The 19,143-nt window shown below is 33.9% G+C and overlaps 1 protein-coding gene across 5 annotated transcripts in view; it reads left to right on the top strand.

Moving 5' to 3' along the window:
* The window catches only part of SASH1 (SAM and SH3 domain containing 1), a 378,674-nt gene that overhangs the window by 213,426 nt on the left and 146,105 nt on the right, over nt 1-19,143 (top strand). For 4 of the 5 annotated variants that reach the window (XM_031968401.1, XM_031968398.1, XM_031968403.1 and 1 more), the window contains exon 2: nt 580-708. In XM_031968401.1, the coding sequence (XP_031824261.1) occupies nt 580-708 (129 nt within the window). Of the gene's footprint in view, nt 1-193; nt 280-579; nt 709-19,143 lie in introns of those variants that run through there. The other variant, XM_031968402.1, reaches the window with a different exon arrangement.

Raw genomic sequence — 19,143 nt, 5'->3', positions numbered from 1 at the left:
ATATTGTAATGCCCCATCTGGCCTTGAGCTAGGGTTTGGTGAGGAACTTGGTTGTGCCGTTTCTTGCCTCAAGAAAGGAGGGGAGGGAGAAAGTAACAGAGAAATTGTTGTTCAAATTCAGTTTGGACATGCAATTCAATTAAATTACACAAGTATTCATTATGCAATGAGCTTATGCAGAGACAAATGCTTGGGGATTTGACTGGAAAGGGCCAGAAGAAGAAGACAGTCATCATAAAACAGAGTCTCATATAATGTCTAAGACAAGATTGACAAAAGGTGAAGTCCAGGCTTTAATATTTCTGAGTTTAAAGCTGAGTGATGAAAAAGGAGGCAGATAGTTTATTGTTATTGTACTTCAGCCATTCACTACTCCATGATGAAATGTGAATGTTTAGCCCAGCCTTTTGTCTTGACTTCTTTATTATCTGTGGGGAAAACCTGTCTTTGTTGTCCTCCTTAACTTTTATAGAATCTATAGGTGGCAGGTTGACCAAGAACCTTGTCAGGTAGAGTTTTCTCTACAGTATTGTCACCCCTTATTTGTTTCTTTGTGCTCTCTCCTTCCTTTGCCTCCAGGATGGTTCATTGGGAAACATTGATGATCTGGCACAACAATATGCGGATTATTATAATACCTGTTTTACTGATGTATGTGAAAGAATGGAAGAGCTGCGGAAACGAAGGGTTTCTCAAGACCTTGATTTGGTGAGTAACTAATTTCTTTTGTTGTTAATTCAATAGTATTTTTAATTGTTGCAAATACAGTATTCATTTTAAAAAATAATTTTGAGTTTTAAATTTCTTTCTTCCTTCCTACCCTTTCTCCAAGATGGCAAGTAATTTGATATAGGTTATGTATGTGCAGTTATGTAAAATATATTAGTCAAGTTGTGAAAGAAGAAACAGAATAAAAGGGGGAAAAACTAACCCCCCAAAGTGAAATTAATATGCTTCAATCTGCATTAAGACTGCATCAGTTCTTTCTCTGGATGTGGATAGCATTTTTCCATCATGAGTTTTTTTTTTTTTTAATTGTCTTGGATCATTGCATTGCTAAGAGGAGCTAAATCAGTCAGTCAACCATCACCCAGTGTTATTGTTACTATGTATCATGTTCTCCTGGTTTTGCTCATTTCACTTGGTATCGGTTTATGTAAGTTTTTTTAGGTTTTTCTGAAATCTACCTGCTCATCATTTCTTATAGATTAATATATTCCATTGCATTCATATAACACAATTTGTTCTACCACCCCCAGTTGATAGACTTTCTTTCTATTTCCAGTTCTTTGCCACCACCAAAAGAGCTACCATACATATTTTTGTAAGTGCGTCTTTTTCCCTTTGTTATGATGTCTTTAGATTAAAGACCTTCTAGTGATATTACTGGATCAAAGGTTATGCACAGTACAACTAATTTGTTATTTGGTGGGTTTGCTATTGTGGTGGATTCCTTTTGCAGTTTAGATAACCTCCATTTGATAGTGATTTACTGTAGGCCCTCATTTAAGGAGTTTGTGTTTTTTAATTAAATTTTAAAGGATCAACTCAGGTTTTATAGGGATATAAAGTGAATAAATTACTCTAGAATAGAGTACCCCCTAAGCTAATGTTCATTACACAAAATATTAACAATTCCATTAGCACTTTAAACTACAAATTTCTCATATCTACTCTCCAAAAATGTCATGCTTAGAATAGAAAGTTTGGAATCACAGTATTAAAGCTGGAAAAGACTTTAAATCTTATCTCCAGAATCTTAATTGTAAAGATGAAGAAACTGAGGTTTGAAGAAATCAGGTGATTTTGTTAAAAAAAAAAAAAAATAGAGCCCAATTTGAACCAAGTCCCAGAAATCAAGTTCAGGGCTGTTTCCACAATGCTAATGTAAAGTTATATAACTAATGGAGTGTTTGGGTATAAATATTGAATTTTTATATAGCTTGCTATATATGTGTACTAACATTTAAGACTCTATAAGCAAATATCCAAATAAGAGGAATAGTCAAGTTTACTAAATTGTGCTTTTCCCCTCCAATCATCTTTTAATTAATTAATTTTATTGCTTTGTTAATTTAAGTTAGAAAATACATTTTATGATATTTTTGTCTTTATATTAGTTATTTCTAGCCCAAAGTAAATCTTTCTTATGATGAAGATTAACTTTCTTTGATAATGTTCTAAACTTTTGATCCCTACTTCTTGCTCTGGAGATTCTTCCCTTCTCCACCCTAGAAAAGATGGGCAAAAGATAATTCAATAAAAATAGTTTGGTGGATTATTGAGTTGGTTGCTCTTTTATTTACATAGAGAGGCACTGTTGTACAAGAGAATCAAGAAGTCAGTCAACAAACACTTTTAAAATTGCTGCTAGACCTTGGGTTCAGGGAAGCTCTTAGTTCAGATCTTGCCTCTGGTATTTGTTGTATAACCATGAACAAATCATGTCATATTTTGAGTTTCAGGGTCCTTGACAGTAAAATCAAATCATAATGGCACCTATGTTTTAGAGTACATTGAAGTAATGTGTGTAAAAGTGTTTTGCCAAACTTAACTTTATTATTATTTATATTATTTGTTATATTTACATTTATATTAATTATCTTTTAATCTATACTACTTTACATGTCTTAAGATTAGTTATGTTATTAAGTAATTGGAATTTTAAAAAAATGTCAACTTGATCATTTTTCTAATAAAATATTATACCTTAAATATAGTCAAATAAAGTTTTCTTGTATCTGGACCAAGGTTATTTCAGGGTTGTCAGTTATAAATTGATTCTTCTTCCTTTTATACACAGTTTTAATAGCTAACTGGGCAGTCATATTTTAATAGAATATGTTTTTTATATCCTTAGAAGCATCTAGTGGGAGTTAAAATATATGTGTGTGTGGAGCATGACCCTATAGCACTGAGCAGCTATTGCCCGAGGGGTTTCTTGCCTACTGACTTTGTTTTATAGCATGTGTGAAAGATGGGGTCCTTTCTTCCTTTTAAGAATGTAACCTCATGTGGCAAAAGACCTGTGGTTGTTTAAAATTATGTAGTGCCTCCTACTGGGGGCATTTTTAATGAGAAAATATTTCTTCTTTTGGTTGGCTTGGAGAGCTGCATTACAACTTAAGTATTGATTGTATAAAAAAAAAAAAATTTAATGTTGTTGATTTAAACCTGAAAGATTGTCTGGAGGCTTCTTCATTGAGCATGCCCCCAGAGCAGAAGAACCTTTGCTATGAATTTGTGAATGGAGCACCTTTTTTTTTTTTTTTTTTTTTTTTTTTTTTTAATAGCATTGAAACACCATTCTTAAAATTACATAATTACTTGTCCAGATAAGAGTTGGGCATAATGCAATCATCTCCACAGTGTTAGGGAATTTTAAAAGACAGCTTCTGTTCAGGGTAACGAAGCATGCCTTATGATGGGAAGGAACTCGGTTCCATTTAGACAGATGGGTCTAATTTGGTGTGCTCTGTTCCAGAGCTGCAAAAGACAGTCTAGGGAAAAAAACCACATGAGCTTAATTAGTTCACATCAAAGGTGCAAGAACTTGGTGGTGGGTTAAATTGATGGGAGCTAATTTGAGCCAGACTTGTGATTCAACTGTTCATCCTCCCAACTGTACTCTCAGTTAGGAAAGCAACTCCTTCAAACTGGCATCTTGGAACTCGGGCTCTGTTTTGTGCAATCCAATCAGCCTAGTTAAGTTTGCCAAGACAAAGGGGAGGTCTCTCATCTCTGTAACCACCTTCCAGTTTGCTTTTTCAGCTTCATATGTCATTCTGAACAATGAGGATTCTAGGAATTTATCTGAAGCATTCTTTGTAGTTATCAATTACTCAGGTTGTATCTGGGAGTTACAACCCTTTTGTTTGATAGATCAGAAGACAGAGATCCAAAGCAATTAGAAAGGTTTCCAAGGCTACCTATTCATTTGATAACAGAATTACTGGACTACATCCAACACTGGATCTTAGCACTGCCACTACTTAGAGAGATAGAAAATGTCTACTTTTGAATACTCAGAAGTTTACAAGCACAAATTATTTCAGACCTCTTGAAAATAAAAATTTAAGCAAAAATTGCATTTTTTTCTATTTCTTGATGAAGGAAACAATGATACTGTATTCTATCTTATAGGCACAAGCTGTGCCAGAAACTTTTAAAAATTAATTTATGATTATTTAACATCTAAGCCTTTTTCTGCCTAGAGAAATGTTTCAACTGCCAATTCCCTCATGTCCTTAGGCCTCTAATGCAAGGCATTTTGTAGTCCTAATAGATGGGATTCTTCAACAAGGAATATTTCACAATATAATAAAACAAAGTTAGTGAGCTCTCAGGGTAAGGTAAAAGTTAGGCAAACAGTTTGCCTTATCAAATAGAAAAGTAGTAATGTAAATTTTGGCATACCTTTATAGGAGTGATGTTTTCCTAAAAATCAGTTGATTCTTCTTTGACCACTTGTTTCAGGGATTTTCCTTTCCTCCCTACCTTTTCTTAATTGATGTGATCAAAGAAACTTCTTACTTTACTTAGTCTAATTATTACCTGAATCTAATTGTTTCAGAATTGATACAGAATGATAGTTTCTATTTTAGATTAATCCAAAGGCTTCAGACCAAGACAAATAAATAATTGCTATTGCCTGCCTCAGCCTACAGCCTCTCCTCCTTTATAATATTTCTAGAAGGGAGAGTGGAGATTTGGAAGAAGCTTTATCTGGTTCCATTTTACATAATCGCTCTCCTTCCTCCCACTTCTTAGCAACCCAAAGCATTTCATAGATAAAAAATGTTCATAGCATCACCGATTTAAGTCTAGAATGAACATTTATCTAGTCTGACCCTCTCTACCCCTACTTTATAGATGAGGAACCTAAGACCAAGAGAGTTAAATCTCATGGGTCTGCTCTGATAAAAAGGCTTTAGAATTTCCCTTTTTACAACTCTGATTCATGACATCTATATTTCTCAAATGATAATTCAACTTAGTAGTGTGCAATAATATGTAGATGCTAGTGCCTGGTTTCAAATTAATAAAAGAGAAGCATGGTCACTTAGACTTAATTACTTATTAACTAAAGAAGAATAAGTGGCACTTTTGCTATTATTATCCAGTATACAAAGTACCTTCATTTAATTGTTTTGGGGAAAAGTTTTGATAAGTGCATCACACATTTTTTCTCACTAATTAACTTTCTGGATTGGTTGTACAACTTAGTGCTATTCTGGTGTAGTTGGTTTGACCCAGACAGGGATAAAACATTGGATCCAATGGCGTCAGAGCCAGATATTTTACATGGTGGCAAATGTAGGTACAGATGGGTAAAAAAAAAAATATAATAACATAAAGAGGCATTATTTTTCAAAATTATAGTGTTGGCAAGGGTTTTTACTTAGTCTTCAAATGGACCCTAAAGCCTTTTTGAATTTGGAGTTAGGCCTTTGCTTGGGCTGAGCATTAAAGCATTAGTATCTGTGAACAGCAGGGGAGTCCCCCACATTCCTCAGTATTTGGCTCATCCCCATGCACCATGTGTTTTTTTGGCTGAGAAAAAACCACAATCAGAAATGGCAACAGTTTTCCAAGTCCATAATGGACCCATCTCTGGTGATATTAAGTGTGACATCTGTCAAAGTGACACTGGCCAAAAAAGGGACTCCCAAAAGGAGGTCTCTTATTACTATTTTTTGCTTCCTCTGCATCTTTGACATTGAATTGGTTTGGTGTCTGACAGAAACAAGTTTGTATGGCTGTCAGTTGAGCATCATGGCAGTGATGTATAGCCTGGAGGCTAAAACTTCATTTTTCCACTTTTTATATAATCTTCACAAGCCAAATCACCATTGCAATTTGATTCTGGAGTTATTCATTTGTATTTCCAAAATGGAAGGATTCCAGGTTGAGATGGGCACAGAGTTGTTCTTTAGATGTTGTAAGGTGAGAAAGAACATTTAGTTAGAAGATATGTTTAAAAAAGAAATACAAAATCACATTAGACGGCATATTAGACAATATAGCACCGAGGTCATTGAAGTTTCATTCACACAGTAGATGTGTATTGAATGCTTTTTATCTGCTAGACATTGATTGAATACTGTGAGGCAGAAGGATGCAAAGTAGAATAAGTCTACTTCTGCCTTCAAAGAGCTTACAATCTAGAATGAAAAGAAATGAAAAGTGACATTCTTAGCAAGTAGACAAGAGATAAACAAAAAAAAAAATATGAGAATGTACAGAAGGGGAAATCACTTGGTGAAAAAACATGAGGGAAAGGTTTATGGGAAGGATCATATTTGAACTAGGTTCTGATTAAATCTCTTTTGGTGAGGATATGATTAAGGAGTAGGTAGGTAGTACAGTGAAGAGAGTGCCAGGCCTGGAGTCAATAAGACTCAACCTTATTGAGTTCAAATCTGGTCTTAGCACTTGCTGGCTGTGTGACTCTGAGCAAGTCACTTAACCCTGTTTGCCTCAAGTTTCCTCATATGTAAAATGAGCTAAAGAAGGAAATGGCAAACTATACCAGTATCTATGCTGATGAAATACCAAATGGGGCCACAAAGAGTTGGAAGGACTCGATTGAATGAAAGCAAATGATTTCAATAAGCCATGCTAGTAGAGGCAAGGGCATGAACATGAGAAATTATGGTATATGTTCTGCCATTTTGAGTTAGCTAATTTGGTTGAAACATGAGGATATGCAAAGAGAACCAGTGTAAGATAAAGCTTTAAAAATAGGCTAGGACCGTATAATAGAAACATTTTCAATGCTAAGTTAAAGAGTGTTGATTTTATTCAATGGATAATAAGAATCCATTAAATATTGTTAATAGGAACTTGATGGGATCCAAATAGTGCTTTGGGAAAATTACTTTGTGTTGTGCAAGGATTGATTTCAAGTAGCTCTGAAGCCACTTTGGGTACATTACAAGTTCAGTAATAACTTCAGAAAGATCTAAGTGTGTTCTGTTCACTAATGTAGAACATAATTTTCCCCACATCTTTGGATTGTGAAAGCCTATGGACCAAAGACAAAATGATCTTTTGATGGTCCAGTTTTTGATGATGAGCCTCTCCAAACTTAGTTAGGCTCCCTGATCCTTAAGTGATAATCTGTTACTGAGCTTGTATTGGAGACTTTCAATTTGGAAGGACTTGGCTTGCACTTAAATGACATGGCCTTTGGAAACACAAGAGAAACTCTATTACATGATTGAAAAAGAACTTTAGCAATGGAACATATGATGTAGTTAGTCTATGTAGATGTTATATGAGAAACGCATTTTACTTTGCTTTTTTCTTTAAAGTGTTGTTTTATTAATGACATTAAAAATAATATTCTTTTTTACCTGAGAATATTCTTTTATTTCAGAATATTCTCTTTTGATTGAACTCAGTTTACAAGAAAAATTGATATTTTATTGTTCAAGTTAGAATAATTAAATCTGGACCTTGCTTTTTTAGGCATTATTAGACTCTATTAGAAAGTCACTGAAAATAGCTACTGTTCCTTTTACTCTCTCCCTTTCCCCTCTTCCCTCCCCTTGAATGTTTCTAATTTGCTATAAATGTGAAGTGTGTAGACAGCAGAGTTTGTGCTAATCCTTGACTGTTCAAGAGGCTCAGATGCACAAATAAATAATTGCTGTTCCCTGCCTCAGCCTACAGCCTCTCCTTCTTCTCTTGCTTTTGAGAGATTATTGAACTTTGACTGAGGGTGGTGGTGGCAAAATTACCATGCAGAAAAGTTTTACATTGTATTGATCTTTACTCTCATTGTATTGATCTCATTACTGACATTTTCTCAAATTGTTCATGTTTTTGTTTTAACACTGGAAAGTATATAGGTGTACATTATTTTTCAAATTATCTTGAGTTTGAATGCTCTTCTGTTTGTTGCTTTGGTGAAGTGTGTATGCATGTGTCTGTGGTAATGGTGGTGGTTTTTAACTTTTCAAACACCTACTTTTTGGGGTCTTATGAATTTTCAGATTGGTCCTTAGCAGTAAACATCAGATAGGGATTCTGAGCTTTGGCCTACTGTGGCCTGCCATTTGAACATAAGACAAATGAATCTTCTGTAACACTCACTGTAGAGCTTGCCAGATGCTAATAAGTTTCGGTGCCTAGCCCCCTTCTGACAATGCAACCCTTGTAATTAAATGCCTGATCCAAACTTATTCAGCACTTCTGTACATCCCACTGCCATCTACACATAAAAAATAGATAATTTTGCCACCTAATTTTATGACAAAATGCTCTCATTCAGTATCATTTTGCTTATTCTACCTTTTAATTTAGTAAGAACTTTTCTTTAAACCTGACATGCATTTCAATGTGCTTTTTCTCCACTGTGAGGAGGACCTGCAGAGACTGACTGCATAATTAAGAAAACCAATAAATTAGGTCTGTGTGTTAAATGTGGGATATAATATCCTGAGAATTGGGAAGGTCTTCAAATTATAAAAATATTGATGAACAGCTTCAGTAGCATTTCTGTAGTTTTTTTTTTCCCCCCTGCACCTGGCTATTATGAAAATGACTTAATTTTTGTCTTGGGGAAAATTATCCAGTTAATTTTGTTTTGAATATTGTTATGTGCTTGGAAAGATAATTATAGTTACACTGCCTGAAATATAGGTACTTACCAAAGATAAATGTGTGTGTTTGTTTTTTTTTTTTCATATTTCATATTAGAATCATAACTTATCTATGCTTATAGTGAACATGAGTTAGAGGTAGTATTTGAACCCAGGTCCTATGATTTTTCTAGTGCATCTAGAAAACCATTATGAGCAAAAGAACTACTCAATCAGTGCAGGACTTCCCAAAGAAAACTTCTAATTAGAAGATCAAGTAAAGGTAGATCATACAACTTAGAGCTGTAAGGGATTTTGTAGATATTATCATCCAATATAATTTTTGTTAATGAGAAAACAATCTTAAAAATACAGTGTAAAAGAGGCTGAATGTTGTAATTGGTATTTCTGTTCAGGCTTCCCGTTCCTCTTTTCTTTCCCCTTCCCCTTCCCCTTATCCTTTTTTCGCTAGTTGGTATGCTTGCTCATAATAAAAAAAATAGTAAAAAGTTGGACTTTACATAATATTTTCCAGTTTTGGAGAGGATATTACATATGTTAACTCTTTTGATTCAACTACTCTTAGAATTAGGTGTTTATATTTCTATTTTATAGATAAAGAGAATGAGGCTAAGTGACTACTAGTGACATACAGCTAGTACTAGTGACATACAGCTAGTCAAGAGGCTAGATTTGAACTAAAATCATTTAAGATTTAAAACTGAAGGAGAATTTAGAAATAAACTAATCCTACATCTCACTTTATAACTGAAGAAATGGAAACCCACAGACATTTATTGTTATAAGCACATATACCAGGTAATAAGGAGCAGAGAAGGGTTTTTGGCATTCAAAATATTTTCCCATTACACAACCAAGGGAGAGCTTATTAGTAAGGATTGGGCTAATATCAAAGCTACATATTAGAAACTACTCTCAGATAATTTTATCATCTTTATGCCTAATTGATAGTTATCACCCGTCAAGTACCATCCCTATGCTCCTAAAAACTTTTGCAAGCTCTTTCCTCTGATTCTTTTCCTGTAACACATTTTGTCTTGTGTTTAAATGTCTAACAATTAGTGATTGTTTAGAACTGAATGTTTTCTTATAAATGATTTAGTTAGTTTTGAGACTAATTCCCCGTTCCTTTCTCCATCTTTCCATCCTCTTCCCCCCAATCCCACATAGATACCCTGCAACCATTAAAAATATGGTGGGGGAAGAAATGCCACTTAGGAAAAAAGTACCATAATTGGAAAAAAAAAAGTGTTGGATTCAATTCTGATTCTGATTGACTAATTATGTGACCTTAACCTTTGGAAAATTATTTTACCACTACAAATTCCTCATTTATAAAATAAGGGGGAGAGAAGTTAAAGAGATCTATAGGATTCTTTTAAATTTTAAATGCTATAATTAATTTCAGCAAATATTTCTATAGTTATACTACCATTTGAAAATAGGAACTATTACTTAAACAAGATACCAACTGTTTTGATTCCTTGTCTTTTTTTTTGTGTTGATGTGGTGATTTTGTCAAATGATCATATGAGGCAAAAAAAACAGGTTAGCCTGTGATGAGGATGAGGGATAGCTAATGAACAACCAATGTATTGTGGTATATTTGCAGTATTAAATGATAATGAGAAAGATTATTATAGAAATTAAATTATGGATAAATTTCTTTTTTACATTTCTATTACAAAATTATTTTTTTGTCTTTTTCAAAAGCCAAAATCCATACTTACTTATTTTTGACATTCATTTAATATTTTTTTTAAATGCTGGATTCTACCTTCCTGCTCCCTCTCTTCTCCCTTCATTGAGAAAGAAAGAAAGATGATATCAATTATACACGAGAAGTCATGGAATTTTTTTTTCCCATATTAACCATGTCATTCTTCACCTACTCCAACCCCAAACGCAAGAAAAAATAAAGTGAAAAAATTTTTTTCTGGAGGTACATATCATTTTTCTTAAGTTCTTCAGAATTGTCTTGAATCACTGTATTACTCAAAATGCTAAGACATTCAAAGTTTATCATAGTACTATATTGTTATTATTATGTTCATTTTTCTGGTTCTGTTCACTTTAATTTGAATCACTTCATATAAGTCTTCCCAAATTTTTCTGAAATCATCTTGCTTACCTTTTCTTATAACACAATAGAATTCCATCACAGTCTTCAAACCATTTCCAGTTGATGGGCATCTTTTTAATGTCCAATTCTTTGCCACCACTGCTGTAAAAACTGTGTGTGTGTGTGTGTGTGTGTGTGTGTTCTTTTCCTTTTTCTTTTTTTTTTTTTTTAAATAATCTCTTTGGGTAAACAATTAAAATCTTGTGAGTATAATTCCAAATCATTCCCTAGAATGGTTAGACCAATTCACAGTTCCATCAACAGTGTATTAAGTGTCCCACTTTTTCCACAACCCCTCCAAGATCTGTCATTTTCCTTTAATGCCATGGAAGCAATCTGACAGATATGAGGTAGGATCTCAGAGTTACCTTAATTTGCATTTTTCTAATCCATAATGCTTTAGAGCATTTTCTCATATAATTATACATAACTTTCATTTCTTTTTCTAAAAACTGCTTAGGATACCATAAAGGATGGGGAAAAAACTGACATGTAGCAGCTCTTTTTGTGATGTCAAAGAATTGGAAAATGAGTAGATGCCCATTAATTGGGAAATGACTGAATAAATTATGGTATATGAAAGTAACGGAATATTATTGTTCTATAAAAAATTGATACACTGATTTTAGAAAAGCTTGGAAAGATTTACACAAAATGATCCTGAATGAAACAAGAATACATTGTACACAGTTAACAGCAAGATTGTGTGATGATCAACTATGAAACACCTGGTTCTTTTCAGTGGTTCAGTGATCTAAGACAATCCCAACAAACTTTGGATAGAAAAACACCATCCGCATATGGAGACTGAATTTAAATCAACTCATGCTATGTTCACTTTTCCCCCACTTTTCTTCTGTTTTTGTTTGTTTGTTTATTTTTGTTTTGTCCTCTCATGGCTTTTCACTTTTTCTCTCAGCATGATTCATAAGGAAATGTGTTTTTAAAAAATGAATGCACATGTATAACCAGAAAAAAAGAAAAAAGAGAGAATCGAAAATTGCTTGACTATTTATTAACTGGGGAATGACTTGTATTTTTATAAACTTAATTGGGTTCTTTTTATAGTTGAGAAATGAGACCTTTATCAGAGAAACTTGCAGTAAAAACTTTTCCCCCCAGTATTCTGCTTTCCATGGTTTTATTTGATTATTGTAGGATGTTATTTGTTAACTTTGGTCTTTTCTAACTAATCCCTAACTGCTATAAGAATGGATGAGACTAATGTGAATATGATAGGGTCTTGGGAAAATGTGGCTTCCTGCCTTAGGTGTTATTATCCACAAATTGCATCTAGCTCTAGAAGCCTTAGAAAGCTTATATCTGAAAAGTGAGCCAGAAAAAAAAAAAAAAAAAAAAGACCCAACCCTACAATAGCAACAGAAAAAAAAAATTGACATTGATTTCCAGATTAGGAAATAAGCTACTTTTGTTTTGACTTTTGTAAGGCTTATGTGAAAAATAGCTGTTACTAGGAATGGCTTAGGTAGAGCCTTCCTGATTAGTAAGAGATGTTCAATTCTGAGCATTTGCAAAGACATCAATCTCATGGGCCATAGAAGAGCTGATGGGACTTAATCAAATATAAATCAAGAGCAAGTCCCAACCAAACTGGAAGCACATCATGAATATTCGTGAACATCTGGATGTTTGTATATATGAGTGTTTTTTTTTTTTTCTTTTGATACAAACAAGGATTCTTAACAAAGATGCCAAAAGGAAGACAGATTTCCATCTGTGATATCAAAGAGTTGTTTTCTTTTGTTTCTTTATATATGTCCTTTCTCCTCAGGGTGTAGGTTTTTTTCTTTCTACAGATTTTCTTTGATCTCTTTCATCTCTCTGTTTCTATTAGTGCTTTATCTGATTTCTCCACTGGAATCAGTAACTCAAATGAAGAATAAACTTCCCCTAAAGAGAAAGTGATCCTTTTTTTTTTTTGTCTTACTCAACACAGATTTTTAAAATTCTAAATTAATTTTATTTTACCTGTGAGAAAAGTTATAATTATTAATTGAGGTATTTCTTAGTTCACCTTTATTTCAGTCTCTTAATATCTTACCGTACAATAAAATTTCTTTAATTACTCCATTTTTTCTATTTAAACAAAGGTACATCTTTTTAATCCCATTATTCCTTCAGTGATGCTATATAACAGTAAAATGTGGGATATAACACTCTAGAAAATTAAAAACTATTATGATAAAGAGGGCAGTGTAGATGAGATCAGAACAGTATAAAACCAGTGATGAACTATGAAGAGTAGAAGTAGATATATGATGAAGAAAATATATGATAAGAAAAGATGAGCTGGTCATGTGGTCAGGATAATACATGACAGCTGAAGTGCTCCATGGGACTTTGTCAGTTCTGGGAGAAAGCAAGGAAGAACTTGCTTGTTGTTGGATGAACAGTCTGTGGTAAATTTATGGGAAGATATGTGCAAGAGTCATGCAGGATGAGTAGACAAGGATAGATTTCATTCTCATTTGTAATAGGAAACTCAAAAATTGGTGTCACCATAGAGTTATTTGAGAGTAGTGCTGTTCTCATTTGAAATTTAATTCTTTGACATATTTATCTGTCTTGAATATAGACAAGATCTGAGAAACAAATTAAATAGACCTGACCTGCCTAAATAGATGCCCACAAATTTAAACTCAAAAGCTAATAATCTAATACTTAGGAGAACAGTGGGTGGTTCTTCCTTATTACAGCTAATTTATCCTTAATTTGCACACTGTATTAACAAGTATGTCATTTGGTTTCCATGCCAACAGCATTTTACAAATAGCAAATTAAAAATAGGAAGTCTTCCTGGTTTCAAAATCAGATATCTATCCCTTGTACCAAATGCTTTTCCTGAAAATTATTTTTTCTATTATGCATTCCCTCTTAATGTAATTCAGATCCTGATAATGCTTATTTTCAGGTATTTAAATATCTGATTTCTCTTTTCTAGGATAGATGATGCTCATGGTGCCCAATTTAGAACTTATACTTAATAAAACCATTAACTATAATTGAATATCTTTATAAACAATTGGTAATTTTTACATTTACATAATCTTTATTTATAAACATATCCTTCTCCCCTTTATTCTCCAGTTAAGACAGTCCATGTAGTAATGAATAAAAAATAAGGTGGGGGAAAAGACTCAACACACTAACTAAGTGTGGCAGTATATACTATATAGCATGCCCATAGTCTCCCAACCTTTCAAATAAGGGGAAGAGGTATATTTTCTTTTCTTTGGCACTAAACCATAATCATTATATTGTACAACTTTCCCTTTGATTTTTTTTTCTCTTTACATTGTTGCAGATATCTTATATTTTGTTTCCCTGGTTCTGCTTGCTTCATTTTGTATCAGCTCATGTATGTCTTCTTATGTTACTTTGTGTTCTTTATATTTATTGATGGGTTTGTCTAATGGTGACAATTGGTCTCTAGCCCCATGCCATAAGAATGATAGGATTTCTTCATGTTTACCTAGCAAGTCCAACTAGGCTGAAAAAATACGATGATTAAAAAACTGAACCAGAAGTTTCTGCATGACATTACTTTTTTTCTTTCTGAGCCTCAGTTTCCCCAATTCTTAAAGAAGTTAGACCAAATCAGGGGTCCTCAAACTTTTTAAATAGGGGGCCAGTTCACTGTCCCTCAGACTGTTGGAGGGCCAGACTATAGTAAAAACAAAAACTTTGTTTTGTGGGCCCATAAATAAAGAAACTTCATAGCCCTGGGTGAGGGAAATAAACGTCCTCAGTTGCTGCATCTGCCCCGCAGGCTGTAGTTTGGGGACCCCTGGATTAAATCATATCTAAAGTTCCTTAGGACTTTAAATCAATATTATAAAACTGGTCTGCAACGACTTGAAGGAAAAACATCTTTATTGTGGATTAGAATTAAAGGCTTTATAAGTAAACAGTTATTGGCATATATAGGCTTCACTGATTCAGGGCAGGAAAGATGTTCTTTTAAATAAATCTCTCTTGAAAATTAAATAAACCTTTCCCTTAATCCAACTCATTATGTAGTTTTCCCAAAGAAATAGGAATTGTATAAGGATTCTGTCAGCAACCCACTGGCCTGAAATAAGAGGATCAAAAGGAAAAATCCAGGAGCCAACAAGGACAGAGCACTAACAGACCAACATACAAAGCCAGGTTTCTTTGGAGTCTTCAGTGGTTTGCAACTCACATTAGCCCTAGCCTTCTTTGTGGCTGTTTGTGCTGTCTCCTGTTCTGGACTGGCTGTACCATCTGAGACTCAGTCAGCTTTCAAAGGCAGGAGCTTTTGTGCTTTGTTTGCTCCAATTTGCCTTATTGTTTAGTCTCATGAAACCATGGGACAGCAGAAAGATAGCAATAATACAAGCATTTGAAGCATGGTACTGTTATGATGAAGTGAATAACCCTATAAAAGCTGTTTGTAGTCTAGGAAATGATGACTGGGAAGGTTTTGTGCCTGTAATGAAACTTTACCAAAAAAAAAAAAAAAAAAAAAAAAAACAACAACAAAAAAACTATCTGTATAGTGGGGCATTCTCCAGCTTATAATATAAGCAAATAAGTCACTATAGAAGTTCTTATGTTTCCTCTCCTGGCCTTCCTCCTTGCTCCTTAACTACCTTCTTCTTCTCCCCTAGTCCTAATTTCTCATTTCTTCTTGTTATTACTGTCAGTGATGTGTTGGTGTTCCTGTGGGATGATATGGAGAAATGAAAGAAAAGAAGGAAGAAGAAACCTCATCTGATCAGTGCACTTTTGCTGCTTTCATAAAATGTGTGGTGTGTGTGTGTGTATGTGTGTGTGTGTGTGTGTGTTGTAAATATGATATATGTGTGTGTGGTATGTGTATATATGTGTGTGTAGTATATGTATATATAGTATGTATGTAATATCTATGTATATACACACACACACACACACAGTCTCACTCCTTCAGCTACTGATCTTCCTTTTGCTGTCTTATCTGGTGGGAAAGAAAAAGGGAAGAATAAGACAGGTAGAAATCAACAACTCTTCTGCTCCTACTCATCATGTTCTGACTTTCTCAACCTCACTTCAAAGATCTCTTAGACCCTTGCCTTCTATCCTCTGATACTCATCTTTACAAATATTACCATATTTGATCCTCATAAAAATCCCTGGAAGGTAGGTAATATTAAAATGTCCCCATTTTATAGTTGAGGAAACTAAGGCAGACAGAAGTATCAGTTAATTATACAGCTAATAAGTTTCTTGAGGCCAAATTACAGTTCTTCCTAACTCCAGGACTAGTGCTCTATCCTAGGTGCTGATTGGGTACTAAGGGAATACAAATTTACTATGCCTACTGCTGGCCTCAGACCAATGGCTTTGAGGTTTTAGAAAATATTTTACATATATTATTTTATACTCACAACAATCTTGGGAGGTAAGTGGTATTATTATTCTCATTTTATAGATAAATTAACTGAGATTTGGAGAGATTAACTTATTTTCTCAGGTTTCCAAAGCTAATAATTGTCTATCACAGAATTTCTTAGGTCATGCTGACTTCAAGTCCAAACTCTATCCACTATGCTTTAATATGATACACAAGACAGTAAAATTCTCTAATACTATGAGTCCATTCTTGAAGCATATTATTGTATGTTATCTGCACAGATATGTGCACATGCATATACACATTTATATATTTGTATATTCATATACACATTATATTGTATGATATTAGAGTCAATGTGGCTTCATAACATAAAAGTAGAGAGCCAGCCTCCAAATCAAGAATATGTGGGTTCAAATTTTGCCCTGACTAATACTCAGTGTGCCTGAATAAAGTTACAACCTTTTAATGATTCAGGGAGCTTTTAAAAACTAAATTCTTGATCTTCATAGAGAACTGTCCTTGCCCAGTTCATTTTAGCAGAGCCAAGTATGTAGGCCATGATCTCACTGATGTTTTTTTAATGTCATACTAGATTAAAGTGTTGGCATCTCTAACTAGCAAACAATAGAATGTATGAGACAGGCTTAACTTTCATTGATTAGTTTCTGGTTAGCCATTATTTCATAAGTTGTTTCATACTCAATGTAAGATAAAGCGACAATTTTGATTATATTTCTCATAAAAATACCAGTATCTTTCAAAATATTTTATTTCCCCAAGTGTATCCCTTCCTTATAACAAAAGACCTAGGAAGGGGAACAAAAGACCAAAAAGAGGGAGGAAAGATATATATATATTCAGTATAACTGTTCAGTATAACTAACCAACACCTTGAAAAAAACTAGCATGGAACAGCAGCTAAAGGTTTGGCATGGGTTCAAGTTGTGCTGGCTCTTTTACACCTAAGCAGGCCACTTTATCTTAGTTCCTCAGGTAGTTCTCCAGTATTAGAAATTACAGCAAAGTTGCCAATCTTCACTGGTCCAGATTTCTTATGGAGGACTCTGTACACTAATGAAATAACAGATCTAATTGAAAAGCCCAATCCTGATATTATCTATAATGTTCCAAAGTTCTTATTTCTTATTATTATTGTCAGTGATGTGAGTTGGTATCTCTGGGGGATGGTATGGAGAAATGAAAGAAAAGAAGGGATAAGAGATCTGAGTAGTGCACATTTCCTGGCTTTATAAAACGTGTGTGTGTGTGGGGGTGTAAATATGATGTATATGTGTATATACTATGTGTATATATGCATATATGTGTGTATGTACATATGTGTATATATAGTAAGTGCAATCTTGGCCAATATAACTTTATAACATTATAACACTTGGGTTTGGTGGTTTTGTTATTCTTTCCTTTCATATCTTTGTAGTCATTGTGTGTATTGTTTTCTTGGTTCATGTTCATTTCTCTTTATATCAATGTTCCTGTGCATTTTTGTAGTCATCATACTCATGATCTGGTACAGAAATAGCCCATCATGTTCATGTAAAAAATAGTTTGCATTTACATAGCTCTTTAAGGTTTCCAGAACACTGTTTAAATGTTAGTTTATCCTCATGACAACCTCAGGAAGACAAACACCTAGGAAGGTAGGGTCTGTTATTATCATCTTTATTTTAAAGATGGAAAATTGAGGTCAACAGAGATTTTAGTGGCTTGGTTACAGTCATACCACCAGTAGGTAGGCTATATTTGAGAGACTGTAGGTCTCATTATCTACCTGAGCTTTTTGGAAAATTGAAGAAACACTTATCAGAACCCAGCCAACATTCAGCTAGAGTTTGACTACTGTCTGCCCTTGTATGTGTCAGACTAGATCACTGATGAAAACAGGTAGAGATCAGGAGATCCAGCTAAGCTAACATAAAAGATCAAGTTCAGGAAAATCACCTCAGGTAGGGAGGAACAAGAGACTACCTCAGTTTTAAGCATATTCCCAGGGATTATCTTTTAAGAGGACAAAATTGGCAGAAGGTCTATTAATATATAGAGTTGATCCCTGTATCTAAAAGAGTTTGCATTCTGCTATGGTATGTATTTTCTAGAGATGTGAATTGCATTGGACCCATAGGTAAAGATTCATAAACAGAGTTGGTCCGAGGCATTTAGATGAATCCTACCTCTCATTGAAGCCAGGTCAAATATACTGGAGTTACCTTACAATCTAGTTTGTATGTTAGAGATTGGCCATAATTTATCTTTGACCATAATGTATATTTGACATGGTTAAGTGCACATATAACTAGGAATCAAAATGATTTCTTATTATTTACTAGTTATTATAAAAAAGAAAACTATCAAATGAATTGGCATGTCTTCAATCTGATTTATTTAATTTGACTGTCTTTATAAAATTGCAGCCCAAGGACCTCTGTAAAACAGAGACATGACAATTTGGAAGGAAAATGGAAAATTTCCAGGGCTGAAGGGCAGATTCTGCTGGGTATTTGTTTATTTCTCTTGAGATTTTTTTTTTTCTCTTTGATTTTCCATCTAGGAAAAAGAAAGTGTTTTCAGTTATAAATTTTTTAGAAATATATCTTTTAATTAAGCATTTTAACAAGATGTTTATCACTAGCAATTCTAAATCTTTATTTTTTTTTAATTTTATTTAATAGCCTTTTATTTACAGGTAATATGTATGGGTAACTTTACAGCATTAACAATTGCCAAACCTCTTGTTTCAATTTTTCACCTCTTACCCCCCCCCACCCTCTCCCCCAGATGGCAGGATAACCAGTAGATGTTAAATATATTTAAATATAAATTAGATACACAATAAGTATACATGACCAAACCGTTATTTTGCTGTACAAAAAGAATCAGACTCTGCAATATTGTATAATTAGCTTGTGAAGGAAATCAAAAATGCAGGTGAGCATAAATATGGGGACTGGGAATTCAATGTAATGGTTTTTAGTCATCTCCCAGAGTTCTTTCTCTGGGCATAGCTGGTTCAGTTCATT

The sequence above is a fragment of the Sarcophilus harrisii genome, chromosome 4 (assembly GCF_902635505.1).
Source record: "Sarcophilus harrisii chromosome 4, mSarHar1.11, whole genome shotgun sequence".
NCBI lineage: Eukaryota > Metazoa > Chordata > Mammalia > Dasyuromorphia > Dasyuridae > Sarcophilus > Sarcophilus harrisii.
Note: the sequence above shows the minus strand (reverse complement) of the source record. Positions and strands in the feature narration are given on the sequence as shown.